The sequence below is a fragment of the Cololabis saira genome, chromosome 17, assembly GCF_033807715.1.
Source record: "Cololabis saira isolate AMF1-May2022 chromosome 17, fColSai1.1, whole genome shotgun sequence".
NCBI classification, from domain to species: domain Eukaryota; kingdom Metazoa; phylum Chordata; class Actinopteri; order Beloniformes; family Belonidae; genus Cololabis; species Cololabis saira.
This window is the reverse complement of record NC_084603.1, coordinates 42,929,000-42,946,473: the sequence shown is the minus strand read 5'-3', so window position 1 is coordinate 42,946,473 and position 17,474 is coordinate 42,929,000. Positions and strand designations below refer to the sequence as shown.

Below are 17,474 nucleotides of genomic sequence, written 5' to 3'. Positions count from 1 at the left end.
TGGGAACCTCAGGATTTCATCTCTGCTTTTTGCAGATGATGTTGTCCTGTTGGCTTCATCAGACCGGGACCTCCAGCATGTGCTGGGGCGGTTTGCGGCCGAGTGCGACGCGGCAGGGATGAGAATCAGCACCTCCAAGACCGAGGCCATGGTTCTCGACCGGAAAAGGGTGGCATGCCTTCTCCGGGTGGGTGGAGAAGTCCTGCCTCAGGTGGAGGAGTTCAAGTATCTCGGGATCTTGTTCACGAGTGAGGGAACAATGGAGCGTGAGATTGACAGGCGGATCGGTGCAGCGTCCGCAGTAATGCGGTCGATGTACTGGACCGTCGTGGTGAAGAGGGAGCTGAGTCGAAAGGCGAAGCTCTCGATTTACCGGTCAATCTACGCCCCTACCCTCACCTATGGTCATGAACTTTGGGTAGTGACCGAAAGGACAAGATCGCGGATACAAGCGGCCGAGATGAGTTTCCTCCGCAGGGTGGCTGGACGCTCCCTTAGAGATAGGGTGAGGAGTTCGGTCACCCGGGAGGAGCTCGGAGTCGAGCCGCTACTCCTCCACATTGAGAGGAGTCAGCTGAGGTGGCTTGGGCATCTGTACCGGATGCCTCCTGGACGCCTCCCTAGGGAGGTGTTCCAGGCATGTCCCACCGGGAGGAGACCCCGGGGAAGACCCAGGACACGCTGGAGAGACTACGTCTCTCGGCTGGCCTGGGAACGCCTCGGACTCCCCCCGGAGGAGCTGGAGGAAGTGTCTGGGGTGAGGGAAGTCTGGGCATCCCTGCTGAGGCTGCTGCCCCCGCGACCCGGTAACGGAAAAGCGGGAGAAGATGAGTGAGTGAGATGAGTGAGTATAAATTAATGTATATTATTACATGTATAGTATTACATATATTATTAATGTATTTATATAATATAATTACATAATATATATTAATATAAACATCTGTGGAATGCACGGACACGGCTGTGACGTCAGCCGTGACGTCACGCCCAGAAAGAGACTTTTCTTTGACTTTTCTGGCCGTTATAAAACATTTTTGACGGATATAAAGTCCATAACTTAAAAATATAGAATACAAAGATTAGTAATTGACGGTGATTTCACCTGGAGGTGTCCTGTGAACAGTTTTAGAGGCTTCTCTTTTACTATTGCGGTCTATGGGAAAAAAGCTTTCTGGGTCCCATGGGATTTTTGGTTGCAGTACCGCGGCTGGCCATTGGAAAAAATCGGCGCGCCTTCTGACTGCCAGACCCGGGGGCTGGCTGGTATGCGCTGGCTGAGCAAAATGCATTGAAATGAATGGGCGGCCATTTTCGGTGTAACATCCAGTTCTATAATACATCCATGATCGCAGCCCATCCAGGCCCCCAGTCTCGCGCTCAGCAGGCACTTTGCTGTGTCTGTCTGTGTGAAGCTTGTAGCTGCGTGTGCGTTTGTGTGTCTGTGTGTGTGTGTGTGTGTGTCTTGTCTGCGTGCGCGTGCATGGGTGTGTGTGTGTGTGTGTGTGTGTGTGTGTGTGTGTGTGTGTGTGTGTGTGTGTGTGTGTGTGTGTGTGTGACGGGTCACAGCTGTGTGTGAAAAGATGCAGCTCCACACTACTGTCGCTTCCACATAAGACAGATGCCGACCAGGTAGACTATAGGTGTCTTTATTCCTCAACTCTGCAACACACACGTAACAACAGTGGTATGAAGACAGAGGATCTGCATTGGTCTCGGGATACTGTCACAGTGAAATCCTCACTGGTCTGTGCAATTCCATAAACAAAAATATAGTCTACATTTTAATGTTGCAAAATAAAATTATAATGGTGTGATCGTATAGTGGTATAATACAATAATTATATGATAAACTCAACTGCAGATAACAAGATTGCACAATAAAGCATCAAAAACAGATAAAAATAAGAAATACATTTATATTACCTGCAACACAGTCTTTGCTAAAAACAGTTAACCTAGATCCTTGTAAGAATATTGCAGGGCAGAAATCGAAACATTAACTTCTGAAACAAAATAAAATTAATTAACATCCCGGACCATGCAAGAGCACAACTTACCACAGTGAAATCCTCACTGGTCTGTGCGAACCCTCGCCAACCACTGCGCCAATAGATGGCAGTGTTGCACTACTTTTGCACAATTTAATCAGTATTATCCTACTCCGTTACATATATATGTATATATATATATATATATATATATATATATATATATATATATATATATATATATATATATATATATATATATATATATATATATATATATATATATGTTATAATGTAAATATAAATGTTACTAAGAATACTATGGAAATATTGATTTAAATAAATACCATGTCATAGCTATCTGTTTCTGGTTATTTTCATATAAAAGTACGTTTTTCAATGTTTATAATTATTCACAAGTATACAGTGTCATAACTACATCTCTGACGTTCATAACAAACCAAACTGTTTGAAAATCTGTTGAGAATTGAGCAAGTTAAGGTCGTTTAAGCAGTACAGGCACCATTAAACACAATGTTAAAGTGAGCGAGTTCTCCTGTGGCAAGATGGCCGCCGTGTGACGACGTCGCTCTCCATTGGCAGCAGCGCGAAGGAGTCATCTAGCCTTTATATATGTCTATGATCCTGACCTACTGCTGCACAGTTTGGTCCACTAGCTGCACTGCTAAGCTAGTGTGGTCCACTAGCTGCACTGCTAAGCTAGTGTGGTCCACTAGCTGCACTGTTAAGCTAGTGTGGTCCACTAGCTGCACTGCTAAGGACGGGAAGGACCTGCAGCGTGTGGTGAGGACGGCAGAGAAGATCATAGGAGATGTCAGAGACATCTACACTGGTCGACTTCTAAAAAAGGCCAGAAACATCAGCACTGACCCCTCACACCCTGGACACGCCCTGTTCTCCCCACTCCCCTCTGGAAAAAGATATCAAACACTCAAATCCAGAACCACAAGACTGAGTAACAGCTTTTTCCATCAGGCCGTCAAAGCCATCATCCGCCCCCCCCCAACCCAGCCCACCTGACATGGACTGACACCAATCCCCCAACCCCTCCCACACACACTCATACACACAACCAAGTGCAATAATGCCCCAGATAGTATTCATCTCTCGCCCTGCACTACATGTACAGTTAATTTTATAATTTATATTACAATTTTGCATAAGTGATTTTATTTATTTATTATTCTTGTTTCTGTGTGTGTTGATTCTTGTTGTATTCTTGTATTCTTGTGTGTGTTAAGCTGTCATGTGGAGCTGCTAAACAGATTTTCACAGCGATGTTGGAAACAATGTTTACAGTGACAATAGTAGATTCTATTCTATTCTATTCTACCCTAGCGCACGAACATATATATGATATGGGGAACTGGCGACACAGGCGGTGAGGTGGTGAAATGAAGCCAGATTCATGTCATACTCTTAATGTCATCACATATCAGACTTATAATATAATAGCGCTGATCGTGTCCCTCTGTTTTTGAAGCAGAGCGTCAGTCAGGACTCTGCTGCTGCTGCTGCTGGTACTGGTGCTGGTACTGGTGCTGCTGCAGCTGGTGCTGGTGCTGGTACTGGTACTGCTGCTGGTACTGGTGCTGCTGCTGCAGCCGCGGTGCAGGACACGCCAGGAACCTCCTCGTCACCCACCGCGACAACCGTAGAGTGACTGAGGACAGAACAAATGAGTGCTGGGCCACTCTCCTCTTGGCCTCCACCTTCAAATCGCACTTCTTTTTTATTTCTGCCACAGATCTGTCCGTGCCACTTACGGTGTTTAGCGCAGCAACAACGTGCTGCCACTCACTAGCTTTATTTTTGTTAGTAATGCCACTACTGTGACCACCAAATAATGTGGTTTTCCTGCCTCCACCTCATCCACAACATCTCCATCTCAGTCCCCGCGAAATTTAATGGCTTGACACGTCTCATTCATCCTGAATCAGCAGAAACAGACTGCAGGAAGCCGCTGTGCATGCTCAGCATGCTCATTTACATATAAAAAAACTCATTTACTTTTACACTCTTTTATAAATGAGGCCCAGTCAGAGGACTGATTCTCATAATTCAGAAGTTGTTTCGAGCATGTCATTTTTAATCAAAAGCTGGTGCCATGTGACATGGAAAATGGGCCAAATGATGTTCACACAACAACAGCCATCGCAGAACAATTGGCTCTAATATTGCTTTACACGTGACCCAACAGCAATTTCCAAAACGTCCTCTGTACATGGCAATCTTGTGTGCTCTATCTAGAGACTATTCTGGAGTCGTGGAAATCAGTAGTTGACAAATATTTGAACAAATAACTCAAGACCAAACTGTCCGTTAATTCTCCAGAAGTCATTTTTGAACAACTTCCAGATGAAAAAGCCAAAGTTGGACACAGTTGCAGGATTGTTAATCTGTAAAAACCGCACACATGCATCGTGTCACTAAACAACTTAAAACATTTAAGTGTTTGCGTTTATATAAACTTGTATTATGCAAGTCCTTGTTATGCTGAATATTTAAACTTAAGGTGCATACTGCAAAATTTGCATAAAATTTCCATCGAGTGAGAGAGACTGACAGACAATGTGCTAAATTGAAAGAAGATTTATCCTTTACCATAAATCACACATGTATGAAATAAGTTTATTTGGGCAAGTTAACTATTCCATCTGCAGGCTGCATGAATAATTATCCCTGCCTCATTCATATACTCTGATCTGGAAAACAGATGTTTGACTGCAAAGCTAAACAAAACAAAGCTACAAAATAGCTTAACTTCCCAATAACTTAAGAGGGAAAATATGACATTAAAAAGAAATAAACTAGAAGTCGACACAGCGGCCCTTCCTCTCCCAGTCTCCGTAGCGTGTGGGCTCCGGTCCCCGGGGGCCACCTTGCTCCTTGGTTGCAGGGTTTATGTCACCAGGAAACTCTGAAGGACAAAACAAAAAACACAAACAAACACACTAAATCATTTATTTTTATTCCTGCTTTCCTTTCTTTTTAAACTAATATTTGTATCCCCTTTTTTCACACCTTGTTCCTACCTAAGTCGGTCCTGGGCAATGCTCTGCTTCTGCCAACCCAGTTTACATTTGTCAACCCTTCCTCCTCTTACTTTCAAGAACGTCTTTGTTTTTCTCTTCGGGGACATCAAACTTCCCCTGGGGCGTTTTCGCCTTCCTCATCGGCTCCTGGTCCTTCGCCGCTCCGCTGGCTGCCCGCGGACATCCTGCAAAGTGAGCAATGGAAAATGACAGATACATGTCAATGTTTACATCAAACTCATCAATAGAGGGTTTGCATTGACGTCACTTTTCCACTGGACCAGCCCCCTTACTGCACTGAGTGGTAAAAACAGCTGCAACTAGTGGAGAAGACGGGATAATAGCTGATTATCAGCTTAAATTAAAGGCAGTTGGACTTGAAAGTGACCCGTACAGTTACCCCAAGAACCAGTGGTCCATGGACATTAATATTTGGTACAGTTACCGAGAACCAGTGGTCCATGGACATTAATATTTGGTACAGTTACCAAGAACCAGTGGTCCATGGACATTAATATTTGGTACAGTTACCAAGAACCAGTGGTCCATGGACATTAATATTTGGTACAGTTACCCCAAGAACCAGTGGTCCATGGACATTAATATTTGGTACAGTTACCAAGAACCAGTGGTCCATGGACATTAATATTTGGTACAGTTACCCCAAGAACCAGTGGTCCATGGACATTAATATTTGGTACAGTTACCCCAAGAACCAGTGGTCCATGGACATTAATATTTGATACAGTTACCAAGAACCAGTGGTCCATGGACATTAATATTTGGTACAGTTACCAAGAACCAGTGGTCCATGGACATTAATATTTGGTACAGTTACCAAGAACCAGTGGTCCATGGACATTAATATTTGGTACAGTTACCAAGAACCAGTGGTCCATGGACATTAATATTTGATACAGTTACCAAGAACCAGTGGTCCATGGACATTAATATTTGATACAGTTACCAAGAACCAGTGGTCCATGGACATTAATATTTGATACAGTTACCAAGAACCAGTGGTCCATGGACATTAATATTTCTCCACAAATCCAGTTTCCTGATATTTATATGTACTTAATTTATACGCCGTCGCCGGGGAAATACACGAAGCAAAGCTTGAAGGCTTACAAAAGTCTTGACGCTTGGTCCGACTTCAAGGCAGGATTTGTTGTAGAAATTAAAGTGATGAGGACACCGAACTTTATGATTTGACCGTTTAACGTTAGTTACCCAAAAGTCCAGGGGCCTCATGTACAAAGAGTGCGTGGATTTCAACGTGAATCCGTGCGTGGAATTTCCACATACGCAAAAAAAATTCAGATGTTCAAAACTGTGCATACGCCCAAATCCACGCAGGTTCCTTTGAACATCACAATCAGCGTGGATTTGAGCGCACATGCGGGAGCACAACACTCTGCTATTATTTGTAATATATTATATTATTTGTAATCAGCACAAATTATCTGTCCCCATATGATCAAATCCACCATCCCCCCTGATTTTTTTTTTTACAACTTGAGTACTGCGTATATATGTCTATGGTTTTGGCAGCCTCGTGAGTGTAAACAAACAGCACTGACCAAAACAGCTGCAGAAATACTGCAGGAATGACATAGCAGCAGTTAAATGCAGCCTTCTGTAAGCTTTAAATATCCACTGGGCTTACATCAAATACATCAAAACACAACAATAAAAAACCCTTTTCTGAACTTATCAATATGACTCTGTCCTTCACAGGATAAGTAAAATGGATCACTGCAAAAACTCAAAATCTTAACAAGAATATTTGTCTTATTTCTAGTTAAAATGTCTCATTTTAGTAAAAAAAATCTCATTACACTTAAAACAAGACTCATCACTGGAAAAAAAAACAACAATTTTCACCAGTTTCAAGTAGATTTTCACTTAAAATAAGTAGAAAAATCTGCCAGTGGAACAAGATTTTTTTGCTTGTAATAAGAAGATAAATCTTGTCCCACTGGCAGATTTTCCTACTTATTTCAAGTGAAAATTTACTTGAAACGGGTACAAATTGTCAAATAAGTTATTTTTCTGGTGATGACTCTAAATGTTGAAATAGCAGTAAAACCGAGAAGGGTATGGCTGCAGACCCGGAGGCAGCAGATCTGAGCAGCAGATCTGAACCGCAGTTCTAGACGTCACAGAGCCCCCTACTGGATTACTTTATAACTGCAACTAAATCAAACAGTTCAGATTGAGATTTCTCGTTTTTTTCCGGCAGCGTGCTCTTTTCTCCTTTTCTCAAGATGGATGACGACCGGAGTGTGAGTATTACCGTGAATCACATTTTTTGTGTATTCTTTTCAAGATATATTGGCACTTAAGTGATCTGCAAAAGTGATTTAATCAATCAGTGAAATGCCTAACATGATCCACAAACTATATTGTTAAGTTAAATTTGACAGAGAAATTAACGTTAATGACTCTATTTGCCACGATAGTCAGAAAAGTGCGTAGGCTAAAATGTTTTACTTGTGATGTGGATTACATGAGAAAAGCATGAAGGTCCTATTTATATATATATATATATATATATATATATATATACATATATATATAATTTATTTTTTTTTTTCATTTATTATGTGCAATAAGAACATGATCTCTGGTATATTACCAATCATTACCAAGATTAATCTTGTAAATAATGTCATGGTTATTATATTGATTATATATTTTTACTATTATTGTTAGGGTTGTTATTTTTTTCGTCCCAATAATTCATTGTTCATATATTGTTTGTTATTGCTACTCTTCAATCAACTGTGCAGTTGCTGCTGTAACTGTGGATTTCCCCATTGTGGGACAATTGAAGGAATATCTTAACTTATCTTTTTATTCATATTAAACATTATGTGTGTTTATATAACTATTCACATTTATATCACTATATAGCCTATATTTAGATATTTTGTGGACAGAAATTTAGCTAATCCAGTGCATAAGATGAAAATGTATATTTGTCCGTTATTAGGTTTTGGCCCAGTTTTGTCTGTAAAACAGTGTAAAAATATTAACTTGGACTAATTGAACACTCTTTTTTAGGTACACATAACAATCCAGAAAGGAAGGGCCTTGCCCCAACTTCACAGATGCACATCATGCTGCAATAACTACCACTGTCCATTCTGCAGCCCTACAGTTTACTACCCCTCCCCGTTGAACAAATGTCAGATACACATGGATCTTCATTTTAACAGAGCTGTTAGCCATGAAGGTAAAGTTTGAAAACATTCTCCCTGTGTGTGTGCATGTAGTGCATGCTGGAACTTCATTGTTGATGCAGGATTTGTATTTTTAAGTGACAATTTGTAATGGAAAACTGATTATATAATAATATTTATATCTATGTGCTTATGTTTAAGAATACACCATTCACAGATGTGGACTGGGATGTCGGCCGCAGCTGCATTATCACTGTCCATACTGCAGTTCAACAATAAAACGGAAAGACGATTTTATTAAACATATACATTGGTGCAAGAAGAAACCAGGTTCCAACCCTACAGTCCCACCATCCACCACCACCCCCCAGGCACCATGTCTTTCAGCATGTCTTTAACTCTTGTGATACAACACTAATCAATTCCCAAATCTTGCCTTAGAGTGTACTGAATGGTAAACCATCTAAATGGTTAACAGAGAAGCCATCATCTCAGGTGCCCATCTTCATAGAGAGTGAAGAGGAACAAGCCACTCTCTTCGCACACCTGAAGGCATTACTGGGAAGAAATCCAACTCAATACAAGTACAGAGATTAAGTGCAGTTCATCTGCGAGGTTCTTCTTCCTGAGGTGAGCCTAGTCCTGTTGAATATTGAGTGTGGGCTACAGCACTTTCAAAGCATGGATAAATGGAAAGTTGTGTAGGTTGGATGATAACGGCTTGATATTTTGTATTGGTATGAAGAAACACAATTGCTGCCTTAAATGAACATCTTTTTTTTCTTCTTTAGACCATCATATATGGAATCTCGGCATTGAAGGGGGTGTCATGGCAGGAGGCAGAACAAACATTTCTGTCAGGGCCTGTTTACCAACAAAGGTAAGAAGTAGTAGTTTCTGAGTATTATTGATTCTTCTATCACAGTATTTAATTGTTTGTCTGTTTACCTTTTCAGTGAAGTGGAGGAGTTTTGTAGGAGGCTACAGAGGCAGATGAAAAAGGAAGGGGCACTATTCAAATGGTAGGTAATGCTGTTAATGTCAATATCATGAATTTGCTATGCTCCAGAATCTTAAGTATTTCAGTGTTGATTGTGATTTGTATTGAGTGTTTTTTCAGCTGTTTTTTTTCTCTGCAGATCTCCTTAATGTGGGATGTGACTGCACCTGCACTGAATATATATTATATACTGTACATTTCATCAAGATGAGACAATTGTTTACCCCAAGTTATATTGTTAAATAAATGTTATATTGTTCTGTTTGGGAATTTTGGACTTAATACTACCATACTTACCATTTCAGTATATCAAAGTGTTTTTATTTATTTTTTTAACAATTACTACAACAAAAGTGAGGACTTGACACCCAAATACACTATGTTGTAGTGGGTTTGATCAATGCTGTTCAAGTTTTGGGGGTAATATATCCCACTAAACGCCACATCTTAGTCCTCTCTGTCAGTGGCAAGACAGTTGTCATCTTCTCTGTCCCAGTCTCTTTTCATATTCACGCAATTGCAACACCTTTATAATTCTGTGCATATAACAGTCCTGCAGAGACATGGTAAAATACCAAGCCTCAATCACGACATTATCTATGATGTTTATGGTTGCTCAGTGTTTAAATATATATTTATTGTCATTAGGCTAAAAACAAGTAAAGACTAATTTTTTTATATTGCCTCATTCATGATTTAAAGAAATAATTTAAAATTTCACCTTAATTTGATAACAGTCTTAACTGCACCTACTGGTGCTGCCTATGATCTAAATCTCTTGCCACAAAAAAAAAGAGCCTACCAGCAAAGACCTATGCTCTACAAATGACATCTGAAATAGTGCTGAATGAGCTACAAATCCCTGCCGTTTACCCTGGAAGTAAGTTCTTTAATTATAAGCTCCATCCTCATTATCAATTAAATCTTCATATATTGAGATTCATTATCAATTAAATCTTCATATTTAAGCTCCATGCCTCATTATCAATTAAATCTTCATATATTTATTAAGGTGGAACGCTGATTTAGTTGCAGTGCAGTTCTACTAGTTGCAGTTATAAAGTAATCCAGTAGGGGGCTCTGTGACGTCTAGAACTGCGGTTCAGATCTGCTGCTCAGATCTGCTGCCTCCGGGTCTGCAGCCGTATACTATTGGTAAAACCACATTCATTGATGAAATGACATAAGGGATGGAAAGGAGGGATGGCAGTTTTACAGGGGGGATGATTTGGACTGTTTTTATTACAGCCACCCCCCCTCATCCCCCTCATCTCCAGTACTGACTACTACACTGCTGTTTGTTTACACTCACGAGGCTGCCAACACCATAGACATATATATATATATATATATGCACCTTGGTGACTAAGCCCTTAAAGAGCCATTAAATCAGGAGCTTCAACGTGTGAAATGTTACGTTTGCTGGCATTAGATGAGCTACAGAAGCTGCTACAGAAGCTGAGCTCACTAAAACGCAAACCAACACCAACCTTTAAACGCCGGCTCCAAAACGGATCTCCTGGAAAGCAACCGTGTGCTGGCTGAGGCCCACAGCCGGACCACAGACATGCTCGAGCTGGAAGAACAAATACGGTACTGTCTCCTATCCTGCTGTCGGACACTTGCACAACACTGCAGCGTCTGTGTCGTCATCAGACCGCGTCAGCTCATCAACATCACATGCTGCGATCATCATAGACATATATAAAGGCTAGATGACTCGTCCGCGCTGCTGCGACGTCGTCACACGGCGGCCATCTTGCCACAGGAGAACTCGCTCACTTTAACATTGTGTTTAATGGTGCCTGTACTGCAAAACAACCTTAACTTGCTCAATTCTCAACAGATTTTCAAACAGTTTGGTTTGTTATGAACGTCAGAGATGTATGCATACTTGTGAATAACTATAAACATTGAAAAACGTACTTTTATATGAAAATAACCAAAACAGATAGCTATGACATGGTATTTATATTAAATCAATATTTCCATAGTATTCTTAGTAACATTTATATTTACATTATAACATATATACATATATATATTATTACCATATAACATGTATATATATATATATATACACAGATGTTATAATGTCATGATATAAATACATCATAATGTAATAATATATATATATATATATATATATATATATATATATATATATATATATATATATATATACATATATATATATGTTATATGGTAATAATATATATGTATATATGTTATAATGTAAATATAAATATTACTAAGAATACTATAGAAATATTGATATAATATAAATACCATGTCATAGCTATCTGTTTCTGGTTATTTTCTTATAAAAGTACGTTTTTCAATGTTTATAATTATTCACAAGTATGCAGTGTCATAACTACATATCTGACGTTCATAACAAACCAAACTGTTAGAAAATCTGTTGAGAATTGAGCAAGTTAAGGTTGTTTAAGCAGTACAGGCACCATTAAACACAATGTTAAAGTGAGCGAGTTCTCCTGTGGCAAGATGGCCGCCGTGTGACGACGTCGCTCTCCATTGGCAGCAGCGCGGACGAGTCATCTAGTCTTTATATATGTCTATGGTCAGGATGGACTCGATGGAAGCACGGTAGAAATTCACCAGCAGGGGGCAGGGGAGGTGAAACTGTTTGAGCTTCTTGAGAAAATAGAGTCTCTGGTGGGCCTTCTTCAGCTGAACAGATGTTCTTCAGCTGAGCAGATGTTCTTCAGCTGAACAGATGTTCTTCAGCTGAGCAGATGTTCTTCAGCTGAACAGATGTTCTTCAGCTGAGCAGATGTTCTTCAGCTGAACAGATGTTCTTCAGCTGAACAGAGGTGTGGGTGGTCCAGGTGAGGTCGGCTGAAATATGGACTCCAAGGAACTTCCTCTCTCCACTCTCTCCACCTCCTCTCCTCTGATGGCGAGGGCGGGGAGCACGGATTTAGATCTTCTGTAATCCACAATCAGTTCCTTGGTTTTGGATGTGTTGAGGTCCAGGTTGTTTTGAGAGCACCAGTCAAAGTTTGCGTAGAGATACGCACATTTTCCCGTGAAGTTTTTTTTTTTTTAAACCCAACCTTTGCGTAGAAGGTGCTTGCACATCTTTCAAGCCCTGTTTTGTGCGCTTGCAAGCTTTATAAATGAGGCCCCAGATTATTAAACCGCTCGTCTCAACCCTCTGATTGGTTACAATACCTCATACAGGTGTTATATAATTATGAATAAAAGGCAACAACAGGTAATCGTGGTCTTCTCATGATCTGGTGATCTGCATCATGAATCCGACTTGATCAGGACAACTCAAGCCATAGTCCCAACGTTTAACTTAAGATCTTATCGACATTGAACAGGTTCATTGGCTGAGTTTGAGGGCTATGTGGATTCTAGTTTTTTAGGAGTCACTGATCATTAAATAGAAATAGAATCATTAAAAGTTAGAGGGAAGGATCCCATAGGGTCTCAGTTATGGTTTTAAGCTGTTTTAAGCTGTTTTGCTGAGGCTATAAAACTTCAAACCTTCAAACTTCAGCAAGAACAGTTCAGATCAGGGGCCCGTTTCACAAAGCAGGTTTAGTGAAAACTCTGAGTCTGTTAACCCTGAAATGAGGGAAACTCTGAGTTTTCCGTTTCACAAAGGGAGGTAACTCAAACCAGAGAGAGAGAGGTAACTCTAGCCTGTTTCACAAAGAGAGGTAACTTAAGCTCTCGGTCAGTTACCGTAGTAACAGACGCTCTGAATCTAACCTGGTGGGGACCAGGTTTATTTCAGCGAACCTGGAGTTTCTCTCTGTCTCCTCCTTCAGTGGCGTCAATTCAGCCAATGGGTCTTTACGCAATACGCATCCGTTTTCTGCACCACGGACAGCAAGCGGCAGAGTTAGAGAGCAGAAAAGGCGTATCTGACAAACGCAACGTATTTTATTCACTATGTCAGTGCAACAATATCACAGGGACATCCCAGTTTAACTTCAAACAGTTAAAGTCCAAATGCAAAAAGGAGAGGGAGAGTAAAAAAAAGTCAAATATTTCCCTTAAACAGATGTATAAGAGGATTTATATCTTACTTTGAGATGAACTTGCATAATTAATCCATCAGTGGCTAACAGCCTCGTTAATATATTCTGGACCCATCACTTGCCTTCTTTCTTTTTTTTTATTGCGTGGTTGTCTGCTTCATTTTAATTTTTGTAAGTTAGTAACACTGCAGAGCGCACTTTTTTTTTTTACTTTATTTAAAACTTTATTTAAAAGTTCCAATTACAGTCAGAACATTGACCGAGGACAGTCAGGCATCAAGGAATTAAATAAACAAATACAGTATGAGACATAAAGTGGATGAAGTGCATAAGTCATTACATAAGTAACATAAATATAATAAAATAAATCAATTTAAATAAAAAGAAAGAAAATGGCAGGACATATATTATATCTGCAGAGCGCACTAAAAACGAGATTGATAGCGACCACTGTCGTCAGGGACGCTGGGACATTTCAAGATATGAGGGGGGGGGGTACAAGTGTTGGGATAGATAATACCTACTGAAATCCATCATGTTGTTCTGATATGCATTTGTAGTTATTTTATATGTATGAAGTAATAGAATACATCAATACAAATAGATACAGAGTAATTCCATAAATGTATTAAAAAAAAACATTTACATTCTCCCCTGAAGCCGAGGTGTGGCAGCTGCCGTGCCCAATTGACGGCCCTGATCTAATTGACAATAAAATTTCATTTTTTTTTTTCAAAATATGCTCTCATACTCGCCATATGCACGTATTAATGCTTCTAACTCCAGTGGCGTGAAGTATGTGGATCTTCAGATGCAAACTAACGTTTCCTCAAAGGGATTTTGTAAATTGAAAAGATAAATAAAGTTAAAAAGAAAAAAAAGAAAATGTATGTCGCTCTTTTGTGTCGCCGGTTGCCATGGTGAATCCTTGTATCAGCGCTCTACTGATGCTGGCTTTTTATTTCCCTCACGCTCGCGCTTAACTCCCGGTGAAACTACTTAGAGTTGAGTAAATTACCTCAAATCCGCTGTTCTGGAACCGAAAACTCAGAGTTTCCGATCTCAGAGTAGATCAACTAAGAGTTCAGGATTAAACTCAGTGTTTGTTGAACCTGCTTTGTGAAACGGACCCCAGAACAGTTCCTCGGACAGAGGGGCCAGAATACCTGTCGACGGAGGCAGATGTTTCATTGAAAGTTAAGGTGTTGTTTAAAACTATAGTATTTAGTGCCCATTTAGTTTTTGACTTAAATATTTATTGTTAATATAAATGTATTTGTTGAGCCAGTAATTGTGGCATTTATAGAAACACTGTCCTTTCAATGCATACCTGTCAAGTTTTGGATTTAAAAATAAGGGAAATTTTCCACCGAGGTCCAGTATCCCTTACTGTGGCAGAGTGGAGGAGCTGCAGCCACTCAGGCTGACGGGACACAGGTGTGGCCCGTCAGCCTCTCCACCCTGCCAGCCTTATAAGAGGAGAAGCTGCTGCTGAGACGGGTGGTCAGACTGAAGCTGGAGCTGCTGATCGTGAGGTGCTGCTGGTGTGAGGTGCTTGTGCACTATGTCCTGGGCGTGTGGGTGATTATAATAATGGAAGGGAAGGGTTCTGCACTAAGCTCCGTGTCCTCTCCATCCTGTCGGTCGGGCCCCCGTAGCACTAGCCTTGCTACACTGGCGCCCAACGTGGGGCCCGACGGGATGGAGAAGGGAGGCACGGAGCGGGCCCTGGACGCGCTCGCCCATGCCATGGCGGACCTGGCCGCCCTGCTCCGGGACCAGGGCGAGCATCAGCTCGCTGTGCTGGCGGCACTGATGCCCGCGGAGCGACCCACCCCTGCACCACGCTTGAGGTTCGCCGCAGCAGCGCGGGAGGAGCTGGCGGCGCCGCAGCTGAGAGGCCGGGAGGCAGAAGCTGCGGGCCGCCAAGCGACGGCTCCTGAGGCGGCGGGGCCAACGGAGCGGCCCACCCCGGCTCCACGCCTGAGGTTCGCCGCGGCAGCGCTGGTGGCGCTGCAGCCGACCGGCCGTGAGGCAGTAGCTGCAGGCCGCCAGGCGACGGCTCCTGGGACGGAGTCGGAGGCGGAGTCGGAGGTGGAGTCGGAGGCGGAGTCGGCTGCAGAGGTGGAGGCGGACCAGCAGGGCACCGTGACGGAGGAGGCGGTCCTGGACACACCAGCTCCAGACCAGGGCTGCGCCGTGGAGGAGGCGGTCCTGGAGGCGGACCAGCGGCCGGCGCGGGTCCGCGTCACGGAGGAGGGGGTGGTCCTGGGTGCACCGTCTGACCCGAGGCCACCATGGGCCCGGTCCCGAGAGCGGCTTTCTCGGCGGTCGGCCCGTCGCCGAGGACGGCCGCTCGACCGTTCCCGCTGGTCGGCCCGTCGCCGAGGACGGCCGCCCGACCGTTCCCGCTGGTCGGCCCGTCGCCGAGGACGGCCGCCCGACCGTTCCCGCTCGTCGGCCCGTCGCCGAGGACGGCCGCCCGACCGTTCCCGCTCGTCGGCCCGACGCCGAGGGCGACCTCCCGACGGTGCTCGGTGGCTGTCTGAACCAGGAAGGCCCGGGGGCGCAGACGGCTTCCTCTCCCGCTCCGAGGGGGGCGGGGGGGGGAGTAGGCTCGGCCGGACGGACCCCGGCGCGAGTTTGGCGTTGGGGGTGTGTGGCAGAGTGGAGGAGCTGCAGCCACTCAGGCTGACGGGACACAGGTGTGGCCCGTCAGCCTCTCCACCCTGCCAGCCTTATAAGAGGAGAAGCTGCTGCTGAGACGGGTGGTCAGACTGAAGCTGGAGCTGCTGATCGTGAGGTGCTGCTGGTGTGAGGTGCTTGTGCACTATGTCCTGGGCGTGTGGGTGATTATAATAATAAGGGTTCTGCACTAAGCTCCGTGTCCTCTCTATCCTGTCGGTCGGGCCCCGTGGCACTCGCCGTGCTACACTTACATTTTAAGACAGGTTTACAAGAAATCTAAAATAACTACCTGTCAAGCACAAACAAACTACTATTATGTGTTCAGAATCTGATAGTTCTACCTTTGTTGACACTGAAATGTTGTGGACATTCCTATTTATTCCTATAATAGAGCCTAAATGAAAACACAAAAGTAAACTAAAGCACATTTATTTATTTTTTATTTTATTATATATTTTATTTTATTTATATACACATTCAATTCAATTCAATTAAATTTTATTTATATAGCGTCTAATACAACAGAGTTGTCTCTAGACGCTTTCCAGAGACCCATACCCAGAACATGACCCCCGAGCAGTTATTACATAAACAATGGCAGGTAAAAACTCCCCTAGTGGGAGAAAAACCTTAAGCCAAACAGTGGCAAGGAAAAACTCCCCTTTAGGAGGGAAGAAACCTTGAGCAGGACCAGGCTCATAAGGGGGGACCCTCCTGCCGAGGGCCAGACTGGTGGGTCAGGGACGGCAACAGCACAGCAGGCAGGTGGAAGCAGCAACGGGATGACCAGGGGTGGGGACCGCAGGCCAGCACGCAGCTCCCGAAGCTCCGGCCCAATCAGCACGTCCCAGGTTGGGGTGCAGGGTCAGGGAAAGACTTGTGCTCCGTAATGCAAGCTACAAGCCACCCACGACCACCTGCAGAGAGAGAAAAGGGAGGAGAAGGGGGGCCAGCAACGGGATGACCAGGGGTGGGGACCGCAGGCCAGCACGCAGCTCCCGAAGCTCCGGCCCAATCAGCAAGTCCCAGGTTGGGGTGCAGGGTCAGCGAAAGACTTGTGCTCCGTAATGCAAGCTACAAGCCACCCACGACCACCTGCAGAGAGAGAAAAGGGAGGAGAAGGGGGGCCAGCAACGGGATGACCAGGGGTGGGGACCGCAGGCCAGCACGCAGCTCCCGAAGCTCCGGCCCAATCAGCAAGTCCCAGGTTGGGGTGCAGGGTCAGGGAAAGACTTGTGCTCCTTAATGCAAGCTACAAGCCACCCACGACCACCTGCAGGTTCCGGTGTCCGGCAAAGAATGCTGCAACATGGACAAAAGAGAGAAAAGGGAGGAGAAGGGGGGGCCAGCACAAGAAACTACAGGAGCGACTCTGACACACTAAAGTTTACACTACCTAGAGATTTACCAGCACCAGCTAGAGGTTTACTAAACACTAACTATAGGCTTTACTAAACAGAAAGGTTTTAAGTTTAGTTTTAAAGGTGGAGGTGGTGTCAGCCCCCTTAACCCAGATTGGAAGTTGGTTCCAT

The 17,474-nt window shown here is 43.4% G+C and overlaps 1 protein-coding gene and 2 long non-coding RNA genes across 3 annotated transcripts; 2 read left to right on the top strand and 1 right to left on the bottom strand.

Moving 5' to 3' along the window:
- Positions 1–4,622: 4,622 nt before the first annotated feature.
- On the bottom strand, positions 4,623–10,900 carry sdhaf4 (succinate dehydrogenase complex assembly factor 4). Its single transcript, XM_061744809.1, has 3 exons — positions 10,726–10,900; positions 5,119–5,232; positions 4,623–4,932 (listed from the first exon to the last, which is right to left on the bottom strand). Exons 1-3 carry the CDS (start codon positions 10,886–10,888, stop codon positions 4,823–4,825), a joined length of 387 nt encoding a protein of 128 aa, XP_061600793.1. The 5' UTR covers positions 10,889–10,900; the 3' UTR covers positions 4,623–4,822.
- LOC133463905 (uncharacterized) lies at positions 7,274–8,586 on the top strand. The gene is made up of 3 exons (XR_009784386.1): positions 7,274–7,335; positions 8,117–8,288; positions 8,437–8,586. It is a non-coding gene; the product is annotated as an uncharacterized LOC133463905 (long non-coding RNA).
- LOC133463906 (uncharacterized) lies at positions 8,685–9,534 on the top strand. Its single transcript, XR_009784387.1, has 4 exons — positions 8,685–8,865; positions 9,027–9,115; positions 9,192–9,257; positions 9,375–9,534. It is a non-coding gene; the product is annotated as an uncharacterized LOC133463906 (long non-coding RNA).
- Positions 10,901–17,474: the final 6,574 nt, after the last annotated feature.